The sequence below is a fragment of the Suricata suricatta genome, chromosome 8 (genome assembly GCF_006229205.1).
Source record: "Suricata suricatta isolate VVHF042 chromosome 8, meerkat_22Aug2017_6uvM2_HiC, whole genome shotgun sequence".
Lineage (NCBI taxonomy): Eukaryota > Metazoa > Chordata > Mammalia > Carnivora > Herpestidae > Suricata > Suricata suricatta.
This window is the reverse complement of record NC_043707.1, coordinates 22,062,348-22,080,827: the sequence shown is the minus strand read 5'-3', so window position 1 is coordinate 22,080,827 and position 18,480 is coordinate 22,062,348. Positions and strand designations below refer to the sequence as shown.

Sequence of the window (18,480 nt, the reverse complement as noted above, 5' to 3'; positions counted from 1 at the left end):
AAGAAGGCTCCAGGCTCTGAGCTGTCGGCACAGAACCAGATGTGAGGCTCGAATCCACGAGCCATCAGATCCTGATCTGAGCCAAAGTCAGAGGCTTAACTGACTGAGCCACCCAGGCACCTCTAGAATATTTTTAGAAGGACACTCAAGAACTGACTTTGGATTTTAAAGTCCAGCCACTAGGGCCTTCCCAATTTATAAGCCAAAATGAAGCCAAAGGTCAGTGTGAGCCAGTTTCTCTTTTCCATGATCTTATCATCTCTAGACTTGCTCTTATCAACACTACACCAAGTTGGCAGCCTCAGGAAGTGACCCATGGGCAGCCCCTCTCCAGGCCCACATGCCAGTCACAAGGGACTTTGCAGCAGCTGGTAAAGTCAGGACTGTTACACCAGGGAGCTCCAGGAACAGAAATAGCAAGTATCCCCTTGATGTCCGGGACTTCACTCAAAAATTGTCATGCCTGGGTCCTCAGACACTAGCTTTAGAAGAGGTCTTATTCCTGTTCTCCACAGCAGCACAAGGGGGCCACAAGGTAACAGCAGGGGCCAGGATGTCATGGCTGCAGGAAGAGATACCAGTTTGGCCAAAGATACTCAACTGCCTGTCACCATTCCCAAAGTAGAACAAGCACTGACCCCAGGACTTCTGCTTGTACGGGCTGGGATCAAAGTCTGACAGAGTCCAGGAAAGAAACAAACTGGACTAGCGTATTGGAAGTGATTTTTGTTACTACTGACTTCTTTTGTGAACTTGAGCAAGATGATTTATCTTGGGGATGACTAGGCACCTTTTGAAAATCGGTACAAAGATACCATAGACCCTAATCAACAGATACCCATGGGTATCTATCTACAATGAAGGCTGAAGTGGGTCCCATGGATATTTAGAAGAAATCCACAACCTCTGCTCCCTTTCTGTGACCAGACGGCACACTCATCCCCTGGTCCCCCTTCTCTGACACCCTAGGCATCCCACATCCCAGTTCCTGCTCCCTGAGAACTCGGATGGTCAGATTTAAAAAAAAAATTTTTAACAGCTTAATTAAGAAATAATTTACATGCCATACAATTAACCCATTTCAAGTATCCAATTCAGTGGTTTTTAGTATATTCACAGGGTTATGCAACCATCTCAATCTAATTTTAGAATAGTTTCATCCTCTCCCCCAAAAAGAATAGTTTCATCCCCTTAAAAGAAACTCCATACCCATTAGCTGTCACTCCCTATTGCTCCCAGCCCCAATTCCCAATTCCTTTCCCTTAGCCCTAGTCAACCACAAATCTTTCTATCAAGTTGCCTTTTGTGGATGTTTCATGTAAATGGAATCATACAATATATGGGCTTTTGTAACTGGTGTCTTTCACTTGGCACACTGTTCTCAAGGTTCATCCATGCTGTAGCATTTGTCAGTACTTCATTCCTTTTTATTGTCGAATAATATTCCATTGTATGGAGATACTTTTTTTTAATCCATTCACAGTTGATGGACATTTGGGTTTCTGTTGTTTGTCTGTTGTGAATAATGCAGCTATGAACATTCATATGAGCATTCTATGGACAAGTTTTTAAGTGGACATGTTTTTTAATTCTCTTGTCTGCTTATCTACCACCTGAGGAACTGTCGGCATGTTTTCCACTCTCTGCACCATTTTACATTCCCACCAACAGGAGATGAATGTTCTAATTTCTCCACACCTTTACCAACAGCTGTTATTATCTATCTTTTCATTATAGCCATATTTGTGGGTGTGAATTTGTGGTTATGATTTGCATTTCCCTAATGACAAATGATGTTGGGCATCTTTTTGTATCCGTATCGGCCATTTGTATATCATCTTTGGATAAATGTCTGTTCAATTTCATTGCCCAGTTTTTAATTGGGCTGTTTGACTTTTTGCTGTTGAGTGGTAATAAAAACTTTTTATGTATTCTAGATAGAAGTTTCCTGATTTGCAAAATTTCTCATTGTGTGGATCGTCCTTTTACTTTCTTGGTGCCCTTTGAAGCACAAAAGTCTTTAATTTTGGTGATATCTCATTTATCTATTTTTTTTCTTTTGTTGCTTGTGCTTTGCAGAGCCATATGTAAGAAACCATTTCCTAATTCAGGGTCATGAAGATTTATGTCTGTGTTTTTATCTAAGAGTGTTACCAGTATTTAAAAAGTTTACAACCTAGTTCTAAATTTACAAGCTTAAACTTTATAAAAGTTTTTTTTCTGTAAACTATAAAAGCTTTATAGCTAAAAGCTCTCACATTTGGGTCTTTGATCCATATTGAGTTAATTTTTTGTGTATGTTTGAGATAGGGGTCCGATTTCATTCATTTGCACACAGATATCCAATTGTCCCAGAACTAAGACACCTGGGTGGCTCAGTCAGTTAATCATCCAACTTCAGTTCAGATCCAGGTGGTGATCTCACAGTTTGTGGGTTCGAGCCCCATGTCGGGCTTTGTGCCAACAGCTCAGAGCCTGGAGCCTGCTTTGGACTCTGGGTCTCCTTCTTTCTCTGCCCCTGCCTTGCTTGTGCTCTGTCTTTCTCTCTAAAAAATAAACATTAAAAATAAAATCATAAAACAATAAAAAGACTGTACTTTTTCCATTGAATCGGCTTGATAGCCTTGTTGAAAATTAACTGTACACAGGGCTTATTTCTGTAATCTTCATTGTAGTCCATGAAATATACATATCTATCTACTATCTTTACTTTCTTCATGCTAGTATCACACTATTTTGCTTCCTGTAGCTTTGTAGTAAGTTTTATCAAGACCTGCAGTTCCTCCAACTTATATTTCAAGATTAATTTTTCTGGATTCCTTGCATTTCCATATGAATTTTAGAATCAGCTTGCCAGTTTTGCAAAAAAAAAAAAAAAAAGCTGGGATTTTGATAGGGATTGCATTGAATCTGTAGATCAATTTGAAGAGTAGTGCCATCTTTACAATATTAAATCTGACATGAACTTCGTACTGTAAAAATCCATTTAGGCTTTAAATTTCTTTCCACGGTATTTTATAGTTTTCAGTATATAAATCTTACTCTTCTTTTGTTAAATTTATATGTAAGTATTTTATTCCCTTTGTTTCTATTATAAATGAATTTGTTTTTATTTCATTTTTGGATTGTTTCAGTGCTAGTGATGAGAAATACAATAGATTTTTGTACATAATTCTTATATTCTGCAGCCTGGCTAAACTAGTTTATTAACTCTAATAGTTTTTGTGTGTGTGTGTTCCTTAGGATTTTCTAGATACAAGATCATGTCACCTGGAAATAGAGATAGTTTACTCCTTTTCCAATCTGGATGCCTTTTATTTCTTTTTCTTGCCTAATTGCCCCCAGCTAGAACGTTCAGTACAGGGTTAAAGGGAGCAGATGTCCTGACCCCAGGAGGAAAACATCCAGTCTTTTGCCATTTAAGTATGATGCTGACTGTGATTTTTTTAATAGATGCCCTTTGATACTTAACAAGTTAAGGAAGATTCATTTCATTCCTAGTTTTTAAGCTTTTTTATTATTGTAATTAAAGGGTGTTGGATTTTGTCAAATATATTTTCTATTGAGATGATTGTATGGTTTTTGTTCTTTATTAATATTCAGAATTACATTAATTGACTTTTGGATGTGAAACCAAACCTTGCGTGCCTGAGATAAATCTCACTTGGTCATGCTGATGATAATCTTTATATATTGCTAGATTTGATTTGTTAGTATTTTGTTGAGGGTTTTTATAGGAAATGTTGATCTGTAGTTTTCTTGGGATGTCTTTCTCCAGTTTTATTATCTGGATAATGCCCAGTGACTTCTGGCCTTCACTTTTCTTCTCCCTAAGTTCCTTTACCTCCCTGCCTCTCTACCAGGACTGCCCAAGGTAATGAGTACATCTTGGGAATGCAAAATCATATGCCCTGCTGCTGGGGCAGGAGCGGGTACCACTGCTCACTCTGTACTGTAGACTGCAGTCGCCATGCCCTTCCCAGACAAAGGGCTGGAGAAATTAGGGGCTCCTCACAGGAGGTTCTCCGGGAACAGGGCTGAGGAGATGGGGGAAGGCAGCAAACTTTGTAGCTGGGGCAAGCCTTCTGGATTCAACAAGGAGCTTTGGAGGCCAGTTCTCAACTGTCTACACACAGTCCACTCTCAACACACATCCCTCCACCTGGAGCCTACCTTCCTTTCTGTCCCTATCCCTGCTCTGACCTCATGTACCTACTCCTGGTCAGCAGGCTTCAGTCAGGAGGACCTTCCGTTGATTTGTCTCTTCCTTTTCCCAGTCTTGGGGCTTTTGCACTCGCTCTTCCCTGGGGATGGGACACACATTCTTCCCCAGATTTGCCCATCCATGATGTTCTTTCTCTTTATTCAAGTCTCAGCTCCAATCACGGTTTCTATTCCTGCATATGAAATAACCACCAACTTAGCATCTTAAAATAACACCTATTTCTTATTTCATAGTTCTGTGGGCCAGAAGTCCAGGCTGACCCAGCTGGGTCCTCTACTAAGGATCTCACAAGGCTGAAGTCAAGGTTTGGGCCAGTTTGGGCTCTTATCTGGAGGCTCTGGCATAGAGTCCATTTCCAGACTCATCCAGGGTATTAACAGACTTCAGTTCCATTTGGCTGTAGGACTGAGGTCTCTGTTTCTTTGCTGCCTGTCAGTCAGAGGTTGTGCTCAGCTTCTTGAGACCATCCATATTCCTTGGCTAGGGGCCCTTCAAAACTGGCAATGGCACACCCAGTCCTCCTGTTTCAAATTTTCTGACTTTCCCCCCTCTTCTACTGCTAGCTGGAGAAGCTTCTCTGCTTTTAAGAGTTAATGTTACTACTTTGGGTCCACCTGAATAATTCAAGATACTCTCCTTATCTTAAAGTCAGCCAATTAGTAAACATGGGGTGCCTGGGTGGTGCAGTTGGTGAAGCGTTTGACTCTTGATCTCGGCTCAGGTCATGATCTCATGGTTCATGGGTTCGAGCCCTGTATTGGGTTCTGTGCAGAGGGTGCAGAGCCTGCTTGGGATTCTGTCTCTCCTCTCTATTCCAACCCCCACCCCACCCCACTGCTGGTACACGTGTGTGATGCACACACACCCTCCCTCTCACTCTCTCAAAATAAATAAACTTAAAAAAAACAAACACTTCAACCAATTACTAAACTTAACTGCACCTGCGAAATCCTTTTTGCCATGTAAGGGAACATATTTATAGAGATTAGGACATGGAATCTTTGGAGGCCATTATTCTCTTTACTACAGTTCACCCTCTAGCCCTAAAGATTTAGGTCTGTTCCACATGCAAAATACATTCACTTCCTCCCAAGGTCCTAAAAGTCTCACCACCGCCCAAAAAGTCTCATCCCATTACAGCATCAATTCAGAATTAAAAAAACCTCATTCAAATCTTATCAAACCCAAAGTCCTAAATCCCATTATCTAAAACCAGATGCAGATGAAGCTCTGGGTATAATCCTTCCAGAAGCACAATTCCTGCCATCTGTGCCTATGAAACTAAAGAAACAAAGGGCTCCTGGGGGACTCAGTTAGTTGGCAATCAAAGTCTTGATTTCACCTCATGTCATGATCTTTTTTTTTTTATGTCTGTATTTTGAGAGAGAGAGAGAGACAGAGAGCGAGCGGGGGAGGGGCAGAGAGAGAGGGAGACACAGAATCCAAGGCAGGCTCCAGGCTCTGAGCTGTCAGCACAGCTGACAGCTGTGAATGCGGGGCTCGAACCCATGGACTGTGAGTGAGATCATGACCTAAGCCGAAGTCAGCTACTTAACTGACTGAGCCACCCAGGCGCCCCATCTCATATCATGATCTTAAGGTCATGGTATCTAGCCCCATGTTGGACTCTTTGTTCTGGGCATGGAGCGTGCTTTAGATTCTCTCTCTCCCTCTTCCTCGGCCCCTCCCCTGTTTGTGCGCAGATGTGCACCGGTTCATGCACTCACGCTCTCTCTCTACGAAAAAGAAAAAGGAAGAAAGAAACAAGTCATGAACTCCCAACGTGCAATAGTGGGATTTGCATCTGATAATAGTTACAAACATTCTGGTTCAAATGGGGAGAAATGAAGGTTAAAAGGAATCACTAACCCAAAGCAATTCCAAAATCCAGCTAAGCAAATTCCCTTAGGTTCCCAGGCCAAGAAAGATTCCTTCGTGGCTGTTCTGCCTTGAGCGCTCAGGTCTGCCCTTTGGATTAGTCACCTTCCCTAAGAAGCCATTCATTCTTGACTACCTGTTAGCATAGCCATCTCCAACCCCTTGTCATTTTTTGTCATAGCATGCTGCTGAATTTTTAATAATGTATGTCATGGTTTTGGAATATGTTAACTATTTCTTCTCTTTTTTAATGTTTTATTTATTTTTGATACAGAGAGAGATAGAGCATGAGAGGGGGAGGGGCAGAGAGAGAAGGAGACACAGAACCGGAAGCAGGCTCCAGGCTCTGAGCTGTCAGCACAGAGCCTGACGTGGGGCTCGAACCCACGAACGTGAGATCTGACCTGAGCTGAAGTTGGAGGCTTAACCGACTGAGCCACCCAGCCGCCCCAGCTATTTCTTTTCTTGCCCTCTCTACTAAAGTATAAACTCCATGAAAGGCAGAGACCTTGTCTGTATTTTCACCTCTATTTCTCCACCGTCTTTCATAGTATGAGGTACATAATGCTTGCTCAATAAATACTCTATGAATAAATGAATGAATGACTTGAATGTGGAACAAGATGGTGTGGTAGGCTAAACAATGGCCCTCTAACCATGTCCACATCCTCATCCCTGGAACCTGAGAATGTTACGTTATTTGCCAAAGGGACTTTGCAGATGTAATTTAAAATTGTAAAATGGAAGATTATCCTGGAGTACCTGGATGGGCTCAAAATAATCATACGTATCCTTATAAGAGGGAGACAGGAAGGTCGGAATCAGAGCAGAAGGTGATGTGACAATGGAGGCCATTCTTTGAGATGGAAGATGAGGCCACAAGTCAAGGGATACAGGCATCCAAGAGAAGCTGAAAAAGGCAAGCAAAAGGTTCCTCCAGAAGGAGCCAGCCCTGCCAACTCCTTGACTTTAGCCCAGTGAAACTAATTTTGGATTTCTGAGCTCTGGAACTGTAAAACAATAAATGTGTGTTGTGGTAAGCCACTGTGTTTCCGGTACTTTGTAACAGGAGTAATAGGAGACTAATCTAGTTGGGATGGGTTAACACTCAGTGTGTGGCTCTAACTGCTGATGCCGTCCTCCCCCCCCATGTATTCATCCTTCCAAAGTTAGCCTGTTTCCTGGCAATGGTTCCCTAGTTCCTCTAGAACTTTAATCTGGACAAAAAGCTTGCCCAGGGTGAGGATTATATTTCTCAGCCATGTGACTACATTCTCCCCAAGAGGATTAGAGCAGAAATTATTGGTACAGCTTCTGCAATGGAGGGTAAAGGATAAACCGCCCCCTCCACTTTTCTCTCTCACAGGGGCTAAACTGTGGAAGTGGTGGTGGGCCATCTTAGACCACGTGGGTGAGGGCAGTATCCCAGGGAAGGAACGACAAGATGAATAAAATGATTTACTATTTTGTTGTTGTTGTTGTTGTTGTTGATGGGTACTGAGGACTTCACACCGTGGTTAGTTTGAGTCTCGGTTTCATGCAGCTGTACGCATTCACAAACAAATACAGAATTTCCACTTACTACCCATTATGTTGGGGCCTTGTGGGAGGGCAGACATCCATGCACTTAAGGCAAGTTTGGGTTTTCCTTTTGAACAAGTCCTTTGTCATAGTGCCATTGTGGCATCAGGCTCAAGAGCAGGACCTCCAATGATCTCTGTATCAGGTCCAGAGGTGGTTTCTCCAGGTTGATCCAGATACCTAATAACCCCCAAATCCTCACCTCCCTCCTCCTCCCCCGTCTCCTCACAAGTTATCTCTGCCCCCACCCTCTCACACACATTCAACATTTGAAGTGGGACAGAGACAGGATAATGGCAGTAAACACTCCCATTTAGAAAGAAGAATGAGAAGCGGCACCTGGGGTAGCTCAGTTGGTTGGCGTCTAACTCTTGATTTTGGCTCAGGTCAGGATCCCAGAGTCATAGTATTGAGCCTCGTGTTGGGCTCCACGCTGGTGTGGCACATGCTTGCATTCTCTCTTGGTCTCCCTCTGCCCCTCCCTCCACCCCCTGCACGCAGGCACTCTTTTTCTCTCAAATTAAAAGAAAAAAAATAATTAGAAGGAAGAATGAGAGGCACACAGCACTTACTGGCCCATAGTAACTCTAATTCCTGGCTGAGCAGATGTTCCAAACGCCCCCCACCTTTTCCTGAGAGTGGGATTGCTTTCTGGGACTAGTTCCCTAGTTCCCACTAAGTAGCTCATCTGCTCCCATTTACTCTCCTTGGCCACATTTGAGAAAACGTTGGAAGTTGTGCCCTTCTGAGGCAAAGCAGCTTTCTGTCTCCTTCAGGCCCAGAGAAATTTGGGAGCCTCAAGGTCTTGAACACAAATCTATGCTAGTGGCTTTTTGTGAGGAGGGAAAGAGGCTTCTTATCTATTTGATTCCAGTCAGTTGTGGGCTAACTGCCAAACCTACCAATTCTTTTCAGGCATGCCTCTCTCTTTAGACTTAATTGTAAGCAAACGGAGCCTACTAACTCCTTTGGGAGAATTACACTCTTAAACTCTCTTCTCTGAACCATCTTGACTAACCGAAAGGCTTTATTGGGAACCACTTCGACAAATTCAGAGGTTTTCACAAAAGGCACGAGAGCCATACACCTGATATGATCCTTGCCACAAAGATGAGTTTTAGTCAAACTTTGTGGCTTAATTAAGGGCCTTGTCAGTTGTATCTTTCACTGGTTAAAAATGCAGATCACCTGCCCAGGAGTTTCTATATTCTCTTCCATTTCTGCTTAAACGCTGGCCAATTATTTTCTGGGTCATCTCTTTCGTACAATAACTTGTCAAATGCATACAAAAGCAATCAAGCTTTGCTACTAATATTCTTTTTTTTAATTAAATAGATTATTACCAAGTTGTTTCCATATAACACCCAGTGCTCCTCCCTGCAAGTGCCCTCCTCCATGACCATCACCGCCTTCCCCTTTCCCCCTCCCTCTTCAGCCCTCAGTTGGTTTTCAGTATTCCAGAGTCTCTCATGATTTGCCTCACTCCCTCTCCCTAACTATCCCCCCCTTTCCCCTTCCCATGATCCCCTGTTAGGTTTCTCCTGTTAGACCTATGAGTGAAAACATATAGGATCTGTCCTTCTCTGCCTGACTTATTTTGCTTAGCATGACTCCCTCTAGGTGCTATTAATATTCTTTCTCAAATTTCCCCCCCAAAGCCCCAAGCTCATTTGGATATAATTTATATTCTTAGTTATTTCCAGCTTACAGTTTAACCAAATGCTTCGCCACTGCCTAACATATGTCACCAACTTTCCAACTTTCACTGATGGTTTCCTCGTCAGCCACCGCCCAGTTCCAAAGCCAATGCCACATAATTCAGGTTCATTTTTAAGTGGTAGTACCCCACTTCTGGGTACTAGTTCTGTGACAGTTGGTCTATTCTTTTTTTGTTGTTTTAGACTCATTCTGATGTGACCACAACTAGCTTCCAAATATCAGTGGTTCACAGCAAGCGGGAAAAGAAAAGGTAAGCTGCAGGGCGCCTGGGTGGCTCAGTCAATTAAGCCTCTGACTTCAGCTCAGGTCAGATCTCACATTCTTGTGTTCAAGCCCTGCGTCAGGCTCTGTGCTGACAGCTAGCTCAGAGCCTGGAGCCTGCTTCCGGTTATGTGTCTCCTTCTCTCTCTGCCCCTCCCCCTTTCATGCTCTGTCTTTCTCTGTATCAAAAATAAATAAAACATTAAAAAATTTAAAAGAAAAGAAAAGGCAAGCTGCCAGACTACTTGCTGGTACTTAAAGCTTCTATCTGGCAGTGATACTTTACATTTCTACTCACATCCCATTGGCCAAAGCAAGTCATATACCCAAGCCTGTTGTAGGTGGGGCATGAATGTCTGTGGTCCTACAGTGAGTGGTCTGGCAGGAAAGACAGTGTCTGTTCAGAAGAATGATGCAGTCTATCAGAAGGCCACACCAGAAATGTCAATCACTGAGCTCGTCCACTCCTCCTTCATACACACTCTGCTGCACTGTTCTGTATTAGGTCACACTTCACATACATCGTGGCAAGGGTAAAGTCTGGATTCAAGGTAGATGATTTATAAGGCTGGCCAAAGTAGCCTGACCTAGACCATTCAGGTTTCTTTTCCTAGTAATTTGAACCATGAAATCTTGAGTGATGGATGAATGAGGCATTAAGTGGGGAGGGCTATATAGCTGAAAAGTTGTGCTGCAAGATGGATTTGGAAAAGCCCCACTCAACCAAGACCCTGTGCTCTGAACAGCAGGCAAGACAGGCTTTCAGTGCAAAACCTGCTCTTACTTCCTCATTCAGCTGTTTTCCCCAGGAGAGGGTATCCACAAGAGAGCCACCTTGTGGGTTTTCACTGGAGTGAAATCGCCAGTGCATGGGTCCTCCTGATCTGCCCCAAACTTACCGCTCTCGGGTTCAAAACCCTTCCATGTGTCCCCTAGCCCACAGGAAAAGTTCAAACTACCGGGCCCAGCATCCAAGGCTTCATTCGGCCATCTAACTACCTCTTTCGGGAGGTTCTGCACAGCTTCCTGGGTGAGACAGAGACGTAAACAGGCTTTCAGGGTGGCGCCGTCCAGCAAAACCAATGAAAAGTCACATACCGCACACGGATACCCAGCTCCATAGGTATGACAGTCCCTGCATTGGCCTGATAGTCTCCTACCAGACCCCAGTAGGTGCCACAGGTCGTGCAGTTTTCCTCTGAAGGCAGAAAGGCGAGTGGATGGACAAAGGCGAACAACAGGACAGGGTTCCACTGAAGATGCAGGCCGCAGGGGAAGAGATGGAGAATTAGGGAAACCCAGAGGCCCCGTATTCCAATCAGTCTTCCACTGGGGCAGGATTCATCCTGCCTCGCAGTTTTTCCATTGAGTGGATATCCAGATTGTGTCTGCACGCCGTTCCTGTAGATGTCTGGGGCTTCATCTGTACACAGGACGCATGATCTTAGGCAGGATGAAGGCATGGGTACCCTCCCAGACTCGCTCAGCTGCCCAGTTCTGCGACTAGGAAGGATCCAGCCACGCCTTCTTGGATGAAGTCCCGGACTCACTCACAGCCCCTGCCAGACTCTCAAACCCGTGCCCCTCCGCCCCTTTCAGAGGTTTGATCATGCCCCCTACACCCTGTGATCCAATCACTTTTGAGTGCAATTGAGGACTGGCTGAGGCCCCTCCCATAACACTATTTGGTTAATAGTGGCTTAATACCCAGTGTTCACTCCCCCGGGACGTCCTACAGACCAATCCGGATGCGCTTTAGGAACAACATTTAGTTCCACGGGCCAATCGTTTTCCAATTCCCACAAGGCGACGCCCCCTACACTCCGAGCAAAGCTTACGCTCGGACCTGGACCTGGAGCTAGCGCCTTGCAACAGCTACGCCAGGGTCGCCTTAGGTCCACCGGGAGGCGCTGCAGGCGGACGCCCAGGTGGATGGAGGCAGAGCAGCCAGGGGTCACCAGCGCCTAATCCCGCCCTTTGGCTCCTCCCCGAGGCCGGGTCCAGGGGCAGAGATCGAGACTGCACCAAGGGACACACGTCCAGCCCTTCCATGACTCGTATCACCCCAGCAACTATACGTGTGCAGCTGAAACAAGCGGTACTGTGGCCAGATGGGCTGGGCAAGAGCAGCTTGGAGCAGCAGCGACGTCAGCAGCAGGGACCTGTTGGGATCAAAAATGGGATGGGACAGGGCGGCTGGAACCCAGCCCCTAGACCTTGGTTGGGGTTAGGCGCCGCCCCATTCCAAGCAGGCTTCAGAGCCAGAAGCCAGCTTACCCCCGAAGCTAGGTGTCTGGGGACGGGTGCCATGCCCAGCTCCGGAAACTAGGCTGGGACTCAGTACTCTTAGAAATTTAGAGTTGGGGGAACGCCTGGGTGGCTCAGTCAGTTGAGCGTTTGACTTCAGCTCAGGTCACGATCTCACATTCGTGAGTTCTTCGTGAGTTCGAGCCCCGCGTCAAGTTCTACGCTGACGGCTCTTCATGAGTTCGAGCCCTGCGTTAAGTTCTATGCTGACGGCTAGCTCAGAGCCTGGAGCCTGCTTCGAATTCTGTGTCTCCCTCTCTTTCTGTCCCTCCCCTGTTCATACTCTGTCTCTCAAAGTAAGTAAGTAAGTAAGTAAATAAATAAATAAATAAATAAATGTAAAAAAAAATTTTAGAGTTGGGGTCTGGAGTTTAGGTGCTTCACAGAAACCAGGTGTCTGTCTCTGCTGCCGCTTCACCACATAACCACGTATAAACCAAGTGTGCTGATCTAGAGTCACCAGCTCTCTAAGCTAAGCTCCTATGTCAAAGCCCATGCTTTTTGCTGGGCACAGGGCTGCTCCTTCTGCCTGGCAACTGCTTGCTTCTTCCTGTAATGGGTTCCTCCTCCTCCTCCTCCTCCTCCTCATTTAACGTTCTACTCAAATGCCGCCCTTTTTGAGACAGGCCGTTCCCTGTTCACTGTATCTGAAGCAACAGCTTCATTACGCATGGTGCTGCTTCTTAGCCTCCGGAATGCCCACCGGTGCCCCCCACGCATCTCACCTGTATCCCAGCTTCACAGCTTTGGCGTTAGGTTCTCACAGTAGTCTTTCCCCAGGAACAATACTGAGCCAGATGTGGGTGTTACCCCCCTCCCTGCCCCACCTGCTCCAGTGGGATAGTAGGAGGGCAGTACCAGCTTGCACAGCACCTGAACCGTCTGATCTGAGTCTGGTCCCAAGGATGGCCAGGAAAAGGGGAGGCTGGACACCTGGAGGTCCTGGGCGAGCCCTTCCGGGAACACGCATGCACAGGGGAGTCTCCAAGCTCTTTTTTTTTTTTTTTTAATTTCTTAACAAAACCATGTGTTCTAGCCAAACAGGACACTGCAGGCTCTCTCCCAGGCATTGTGGCCTGAGTGCGGAAGCCCCCATGAGTGAGCAGCTGCCGACCCCAGAAGAACTGTCTGCCCCTCTGCACAGGGCCAGTGTGAGGAAGGGGGTCCGGCTGGAGGCTCTGTCCTGCCCTCCCCCCTCAGCTGCTGGGAGAGAAGGCAGACCTGGGTCCCTGGTGTTCTTAGTGCCTGCAAGGGAAGGAGGGAGAACAGGGTCTGAGGGGAGGAGGACTGGCTGGGGCCCGGGACGAGGCAGGCCGGGGGGCAGGCCCACAACAGCTCACCAAGAACGTGCGATGTTCTCAAACCAACGTGGAGACACCAATGATCACTGCCACAATGAGGATAGTGACAGACACACAGATGGCGATCAAAACTTTTTTCTGTGGGAGAGGAGGAGTTCAACGAAACTCACTCGGGAGGGAAGGGAGGGCCACCCCAGGGCTGGGATGGGGCGAGAGGGGTGGGAAGGCTCACCTTCCGTGCCTTCTTCTGGTTTTCCAGGGCCATCTTGACATGTTCCTGCCCCCGTTCCACATAGTCTGCTGAGCTCAGGATATTCTTCTCAATCCGGTTGATCATCTCCCCCTGCTCGGAAGAGGGGACGGTTCAGGCGGGTAGGGGTAACGGGGCGGACTGGCTCCTGTTTGCTCACTCTAGCCTCAGGTGCCTGAAGGACATTTTCTGGCAGAAAGCACTGCACTAACAAAGATGTAGGGGCAGGACCCCATTGGACAAAAGTTCACACTCCTGAGGGTGGCTTCCAGCCCCCCCTTTTGTCATGTGGTCCCTTCTGCCCTGCTCCCTTCCCCCATACAGCCTTCACGTGCAGTGGGTGGCTTGGAGCCAAGTGCCTCAAGAGGCTCACACCTTTTCACAGAGGGTGAGCTTCTGTCCTATCATGAATCTGTCTGAATTTGCCCATTATTCTAAGGCCTGCCTCTCAACAGCTGTGAAGCCCTCCGCATCCCTGCCAGCCTTCAGGTCCCGGTGCTCCAACTGAATGAAATCCTTTCCCGATGACTCCCAGCTGCACAGGGGCACCAGCTGCAGCGCTAGTGAGTCAGCTCCTCCAGGGCAGCCCTGGAGGCTTACCTCACCCCTTACAATCAGGGGCAGGGGAAGAATGCCACTTCCCACCCCGACCTCACAGAGCTTTGAGGACAAAGGCCCTCTAAGGGACAACTTTGACTGGAGGTATAAAGGTGAATTCTATTGGTGGAGGAGGAGACAGGGTTGGGGCCCTACCTAGGGTGGGCTCAACTGGTGGATAGGGTGAGATGCTACATAGAAGAGTGGCCATCTGGGTAAGTGTAGACGTGGAATTCTGGGGCATGGCTAAGGATGGAAGGAAGGGGCCGGCCTGGGGGCGTGGCCCAGCCTAGAGGAAGATAAAAAACCTCAGGGAGGGAGACTCGAGGGAAGAGATGGGCTGAGAGTTCCAGCGGGGGTTCTTTTCTTTTTTTTTCTTTTAATGTTTATCCATTTATTTTTGAGAGAGAGAGAGAAAGAGAGAGACACACACAGAATCTGAAGCACAGGTTCTTAGCTGTCAGTGCAGAGCCTGACATGGGGCTTAAACTCCCAAACCATGAGATCATGATCTAAGGCAAAGTCAGACGCTTAACCGACTGAGCCAGCCAGGTGCCCCTACAGCTGGGGTTCTGACTGAACAGGGTCTCGTGTCCCGGGGCTAGGTCAAGCCCAGCCCGCTATCCGGGGTGCCCACCTGCATCTCCACTTCAGTAGCCAGAAAGGTGAAGATCTCATGAAGTTCACGGATACTGCGTTCAAGCTGCTGGATCTCACTGTGCCGGGCTGAGATCTCATTTAGGGCCTGTCGAGTCACTTGTGTGTCCTTCAGTATCTGGGGAGTGGACAGGAATGGGCGGACGGGTCACAGGAAGACCAGCAGCAGATGAGAAGTTCCTGTTGGCAGTTCCTCAGGCAGCCCTTGGGCTTAGAACTGGGGCTAGGGCCCTGATGAGTGACTCTAAGCATGCGAATTCATCCCCCGCTGGGCCTCAGTGTTCCCTCAATCAAAAAGGGCCAGGCCTCAGAGAAGATGGGAATCCCAGAGGGGGGAGTGCGCTGTGGCCACTCACATTGGACACAAACACCTCACTTTGCCCACTGTCCAGCATCTGCTCCAGCTCTTCGTCAGACACCATTCCAGCATTTGCTGCGAGGGAAAAGGCCAGGCTCAGAGCTGGGTCGGGTTACCGGACCCTGTGGGCCAGACACCACAACTCACTGATCTTCAGCTGCCTCCGAATCCGCTCCACATTCTTCTCCCGGTATTCCGACTGCATCAAGTTGCACTTGTTGATGAGCTCCACGAATTGCTGGGACAGGACCCCATGCTAAGGATGGAGAACACAGGCTGGGCACCCCAGGAGGACCTGGCCTCAGCATCCCCACGGGTATAGCGAGCACACAGCAGAAGTATAGGTGCCTGCAACCTTGACCACCCTTCTCTCAAAATAAAAGCCAAAACCCTTACCAGCCCCTATATGACCTTCCCTTCCCCCATTTCCCCTCTGACCTTCTCCCCCCAGCTCTTCCCTCACTCCCTCCCTCCAACCACAGTGGGCTCCTTACTCCACACCCCCCAAAGCCACTTCCACCTCAGGCCTTTGCACTCACTGCTCCTTGGTCCTAGAATGTTTGTGCCCCACAGAAGCCTTTATTTATCTTTCTTCCAGTATCACCTTACGAACAGTCTTTTTTCTGAACGAAGTTTTCTTACCTTACTAAAACTGCAAGCTGCCTTCTGCCGGCACTGTCAATCCCTTTTCTCCTCAATGTTTCCCTTAACTATGTTCTAAAATAGTGTACTTTGTTATGACGTTTGTCTCTCCCCGCCAGAATGTGAGCTCCATGGGGATAGGGATTTTTGGTTCACTGCTGTATCTCAAACAGCTAGAAAAGGCTCTCACACACAGTAGGAACTCAATAAGTACCTGTGAATGCTTGCTGAACGCCAGCCTCTCTGCTTAGACTAAAGGTGTGCCAGTAAACCTGGAAGTCAGCCTACTGGCCAGATTTTACAGGCCCAGCTGGGCCCTCGGGCTCTCACACCAACAACCCCCACAGCCTACTCCTGAAATGTCCTCCTCTCACCTTGTCCATTCCCCTGCTGCCTTCCACGTGCTCATTCCTTGGAGCTGCTTCCTCAGAAACATATCTGCTCTCCAGCCTTCAGCCTTACCCTTGCAAGAGGCCCAAACTGCACTATCTTCAATCTGGGGTCCTTGCTGAGCTCTGGGCCCACTGACTCCAACTCTGACCTCCAGGAACTCCAAACCACTCCTCACTGGGTACCCAGAGGAGGGCATCTAGATCACCTCAAATCTTAGGAGTTAATAAGATGTTGATTCAGGGACTTTCCTCTTCCAGGGAAGTTCCTCTTCCTGACTTCTTGAATTTTGCCCATGGGGTAGAGGATGTTCCTGTCACGTGGGCAAAAAGCTCCCACTCATTTATGACTGTACCCTCTTCTTCCCCGGGCAGGGATATTAGCTACCAAACCCTACCTGAGTAATGTCTTTGTCACCTATTCAAAATTGACTCCCTGTGGTTTCTAGAAAGCATGGCTTCCACAGCCAAGATATCCCCAGGCATGATCTGGGGACCCTGCAACTTCTCATTGAATGGAGAAGGCAGCAGGATATTAGGTGGATTGGGAGTCAGGAGACCTTGGGTCTTGACCTTGGGTGAGCCTTTTCTTTGTCTTAGCTTCAGTTTCCCCATTTGAAAGTCATCAGGTTGGACTTGATGATCTCTAAGGGCCCTTCCTTCTTACCTCTGCCACATAATGATCTAGAAATACTTACAAAATCTCCTAGTTCTGGGAATAACAAACCTACCTGGGTTTTTTTCATCCTTGTGTTGACTGAGTTATAATTCTCATCAGCTTCCTCCTTCTGGGGCTCTATGGCTGTGGAAACACACAGGTACTGATGGGGAAGGGGGTTTGACCTGTAGCTTTGGAAAATCATGCAGGGACCAAGACACAGGGCCAGGACAATACCCCAACCATACAAGAGAAAAGTGCTTATCTCCACAAGATTCTTATGGGAATTATAATTTATCATAAATGACTAATTCTGACCCTCTGATGGGAGAAAGTACATTTTTCTTCGCAATACATCAGAGAATTCCCACAAGTATGCAGAGGCCCCTTGGCAAACTCCTGTCCAAAGAATGCACATTGGGCAGCAAGAATTGTAGGAGTAAATGATTTCCTTATAAATAAAGGAGCTCAAGAGGCAGGCATGTGCTGTGGAAGGTACCATGGACTGGAAGCCAGGAGACAAAGTTTCTAGGCCTGGGCCTGTTGTGTGACCTGGATACATCACTGGCCTCTCTGGGCCACATACTCCTCACATATACCAGGATCTGGGCAGAATCACAGGGAAGGATCCGTCTGAGGTCCTAGGAGCTCACCCTTCAGCTGCGTTCGGATCTCCCTCCCCAGCTGTTTGATCTCATCACGCAGGTTCTGCAGGTTCTGCTTCATACCTGAACAAGAGAAAGCCATGACTCCCAAAGAGCAGCCCCCATCTCAACAAACCTCCCTGGCCACCACCTGCATGGTACTACAATCCCCACAATCCCTCTGATTGCGCTTGGGGTTTCACTCACTCTCCTCGGGAAGGGGCGTGGCCAGGATGGTGACCTGCTGCTTCTCTAACTCTCGGACTTTATTCTCCAGCTTGACAATAGTCTGTCGAATTGTCCGGACCTGAGGAAGGTGACCAAGAGGACTGAAGGAGATACGGGGGCACTCCGGGCCGCGCTGCTCCTCGGGTCATCGAGCCCCCTCGCGAAGACAGGCCGAGACCCCAGCCTCTTACCTTTTGGAAGAACTCCTCGTCCGGGCTCCCAAGCCGTGCGGTGCCCGGGTGTACCACCAGCGCGACCCGCTCCTTGTCCTCATCGTCCGAACTGTCATCTCCCTGCCAGGGCCCGGGTTACTGGCATCACTTGCGGGCTGTTGCTCTCCCCGCAAGACTCACAGACTTCCGGGTCTTTCCTTCCTAGCCCTCAGCCACCCCTCCCCTGCCCCGAAGACCAGGAGTCCTGGATTCCAGCCAGACCCCAACCCGTGCGCCAGTCCCCAACCCTGCAGCCCCTACTTCTCACCTGCCTCAGTTCGTGGGTCCTGTCGCGCATGGCGGCCCGAGCTCCCTTCCCGGCGCCGGAGACCCGAGGGCCTCAAGACTAAGTTTGGAAGTCCCGAATCCCACTCACACTCTGACACTGACACTCCCCTCCGCCCTCACCCTGCGGACCCCCAGTCTCCCCACGAGCCACCAGAGGCTCTTTGCCAGGTACCATCCACACTCAATGGCAAGAAGCCAACCTCGGGGACCCCCCAAGATTCCACAGGTTGGAATTCCCTTTTCTTTCCCCCCTCCCGCTCCCGTAGTCTCGGCCCCGCCCCTCTG

The 18,480-nt window shown here is 47.9% G+C and overlaps 1 protein-coding gene across 1 annotated transcript; it reads right to left on the bottom strand.

Moving 5' to 3' along the window:
* Positions 1-12,954: 12,954 nt before the first annotated feature.
* Positions 12,955-18,480, bottom strand: STX4 (syntaxin 4). Its single transcript, XM_029948971.1, has 11 exons — positions 18,176-18,480; positions 17,887-17,988; positions 17,675-17,774; positions 17,477-17,551; positions 16,897-16,967; positions 15,282-15,390; positions 15,133-15,209; positions 14,757-14,894; positions 13,505-13,615; positions 13,312-13,410; positions 12,955-13,216 (listed from the first exon to the last, which is right to left on the bottom strand). The coding sequence occupies exons 1-10, from the start codon at positions 18,203-18,205 to the stop codon at positions 13,330-13,332; spliced, it is 894 nt and encodes a 297-aa protein (XP_029804831.1). The 5' UTR covers positions 18,206-18,480; the 3' UTR covers positions 12,955-13,216; positions 13,312-13,329.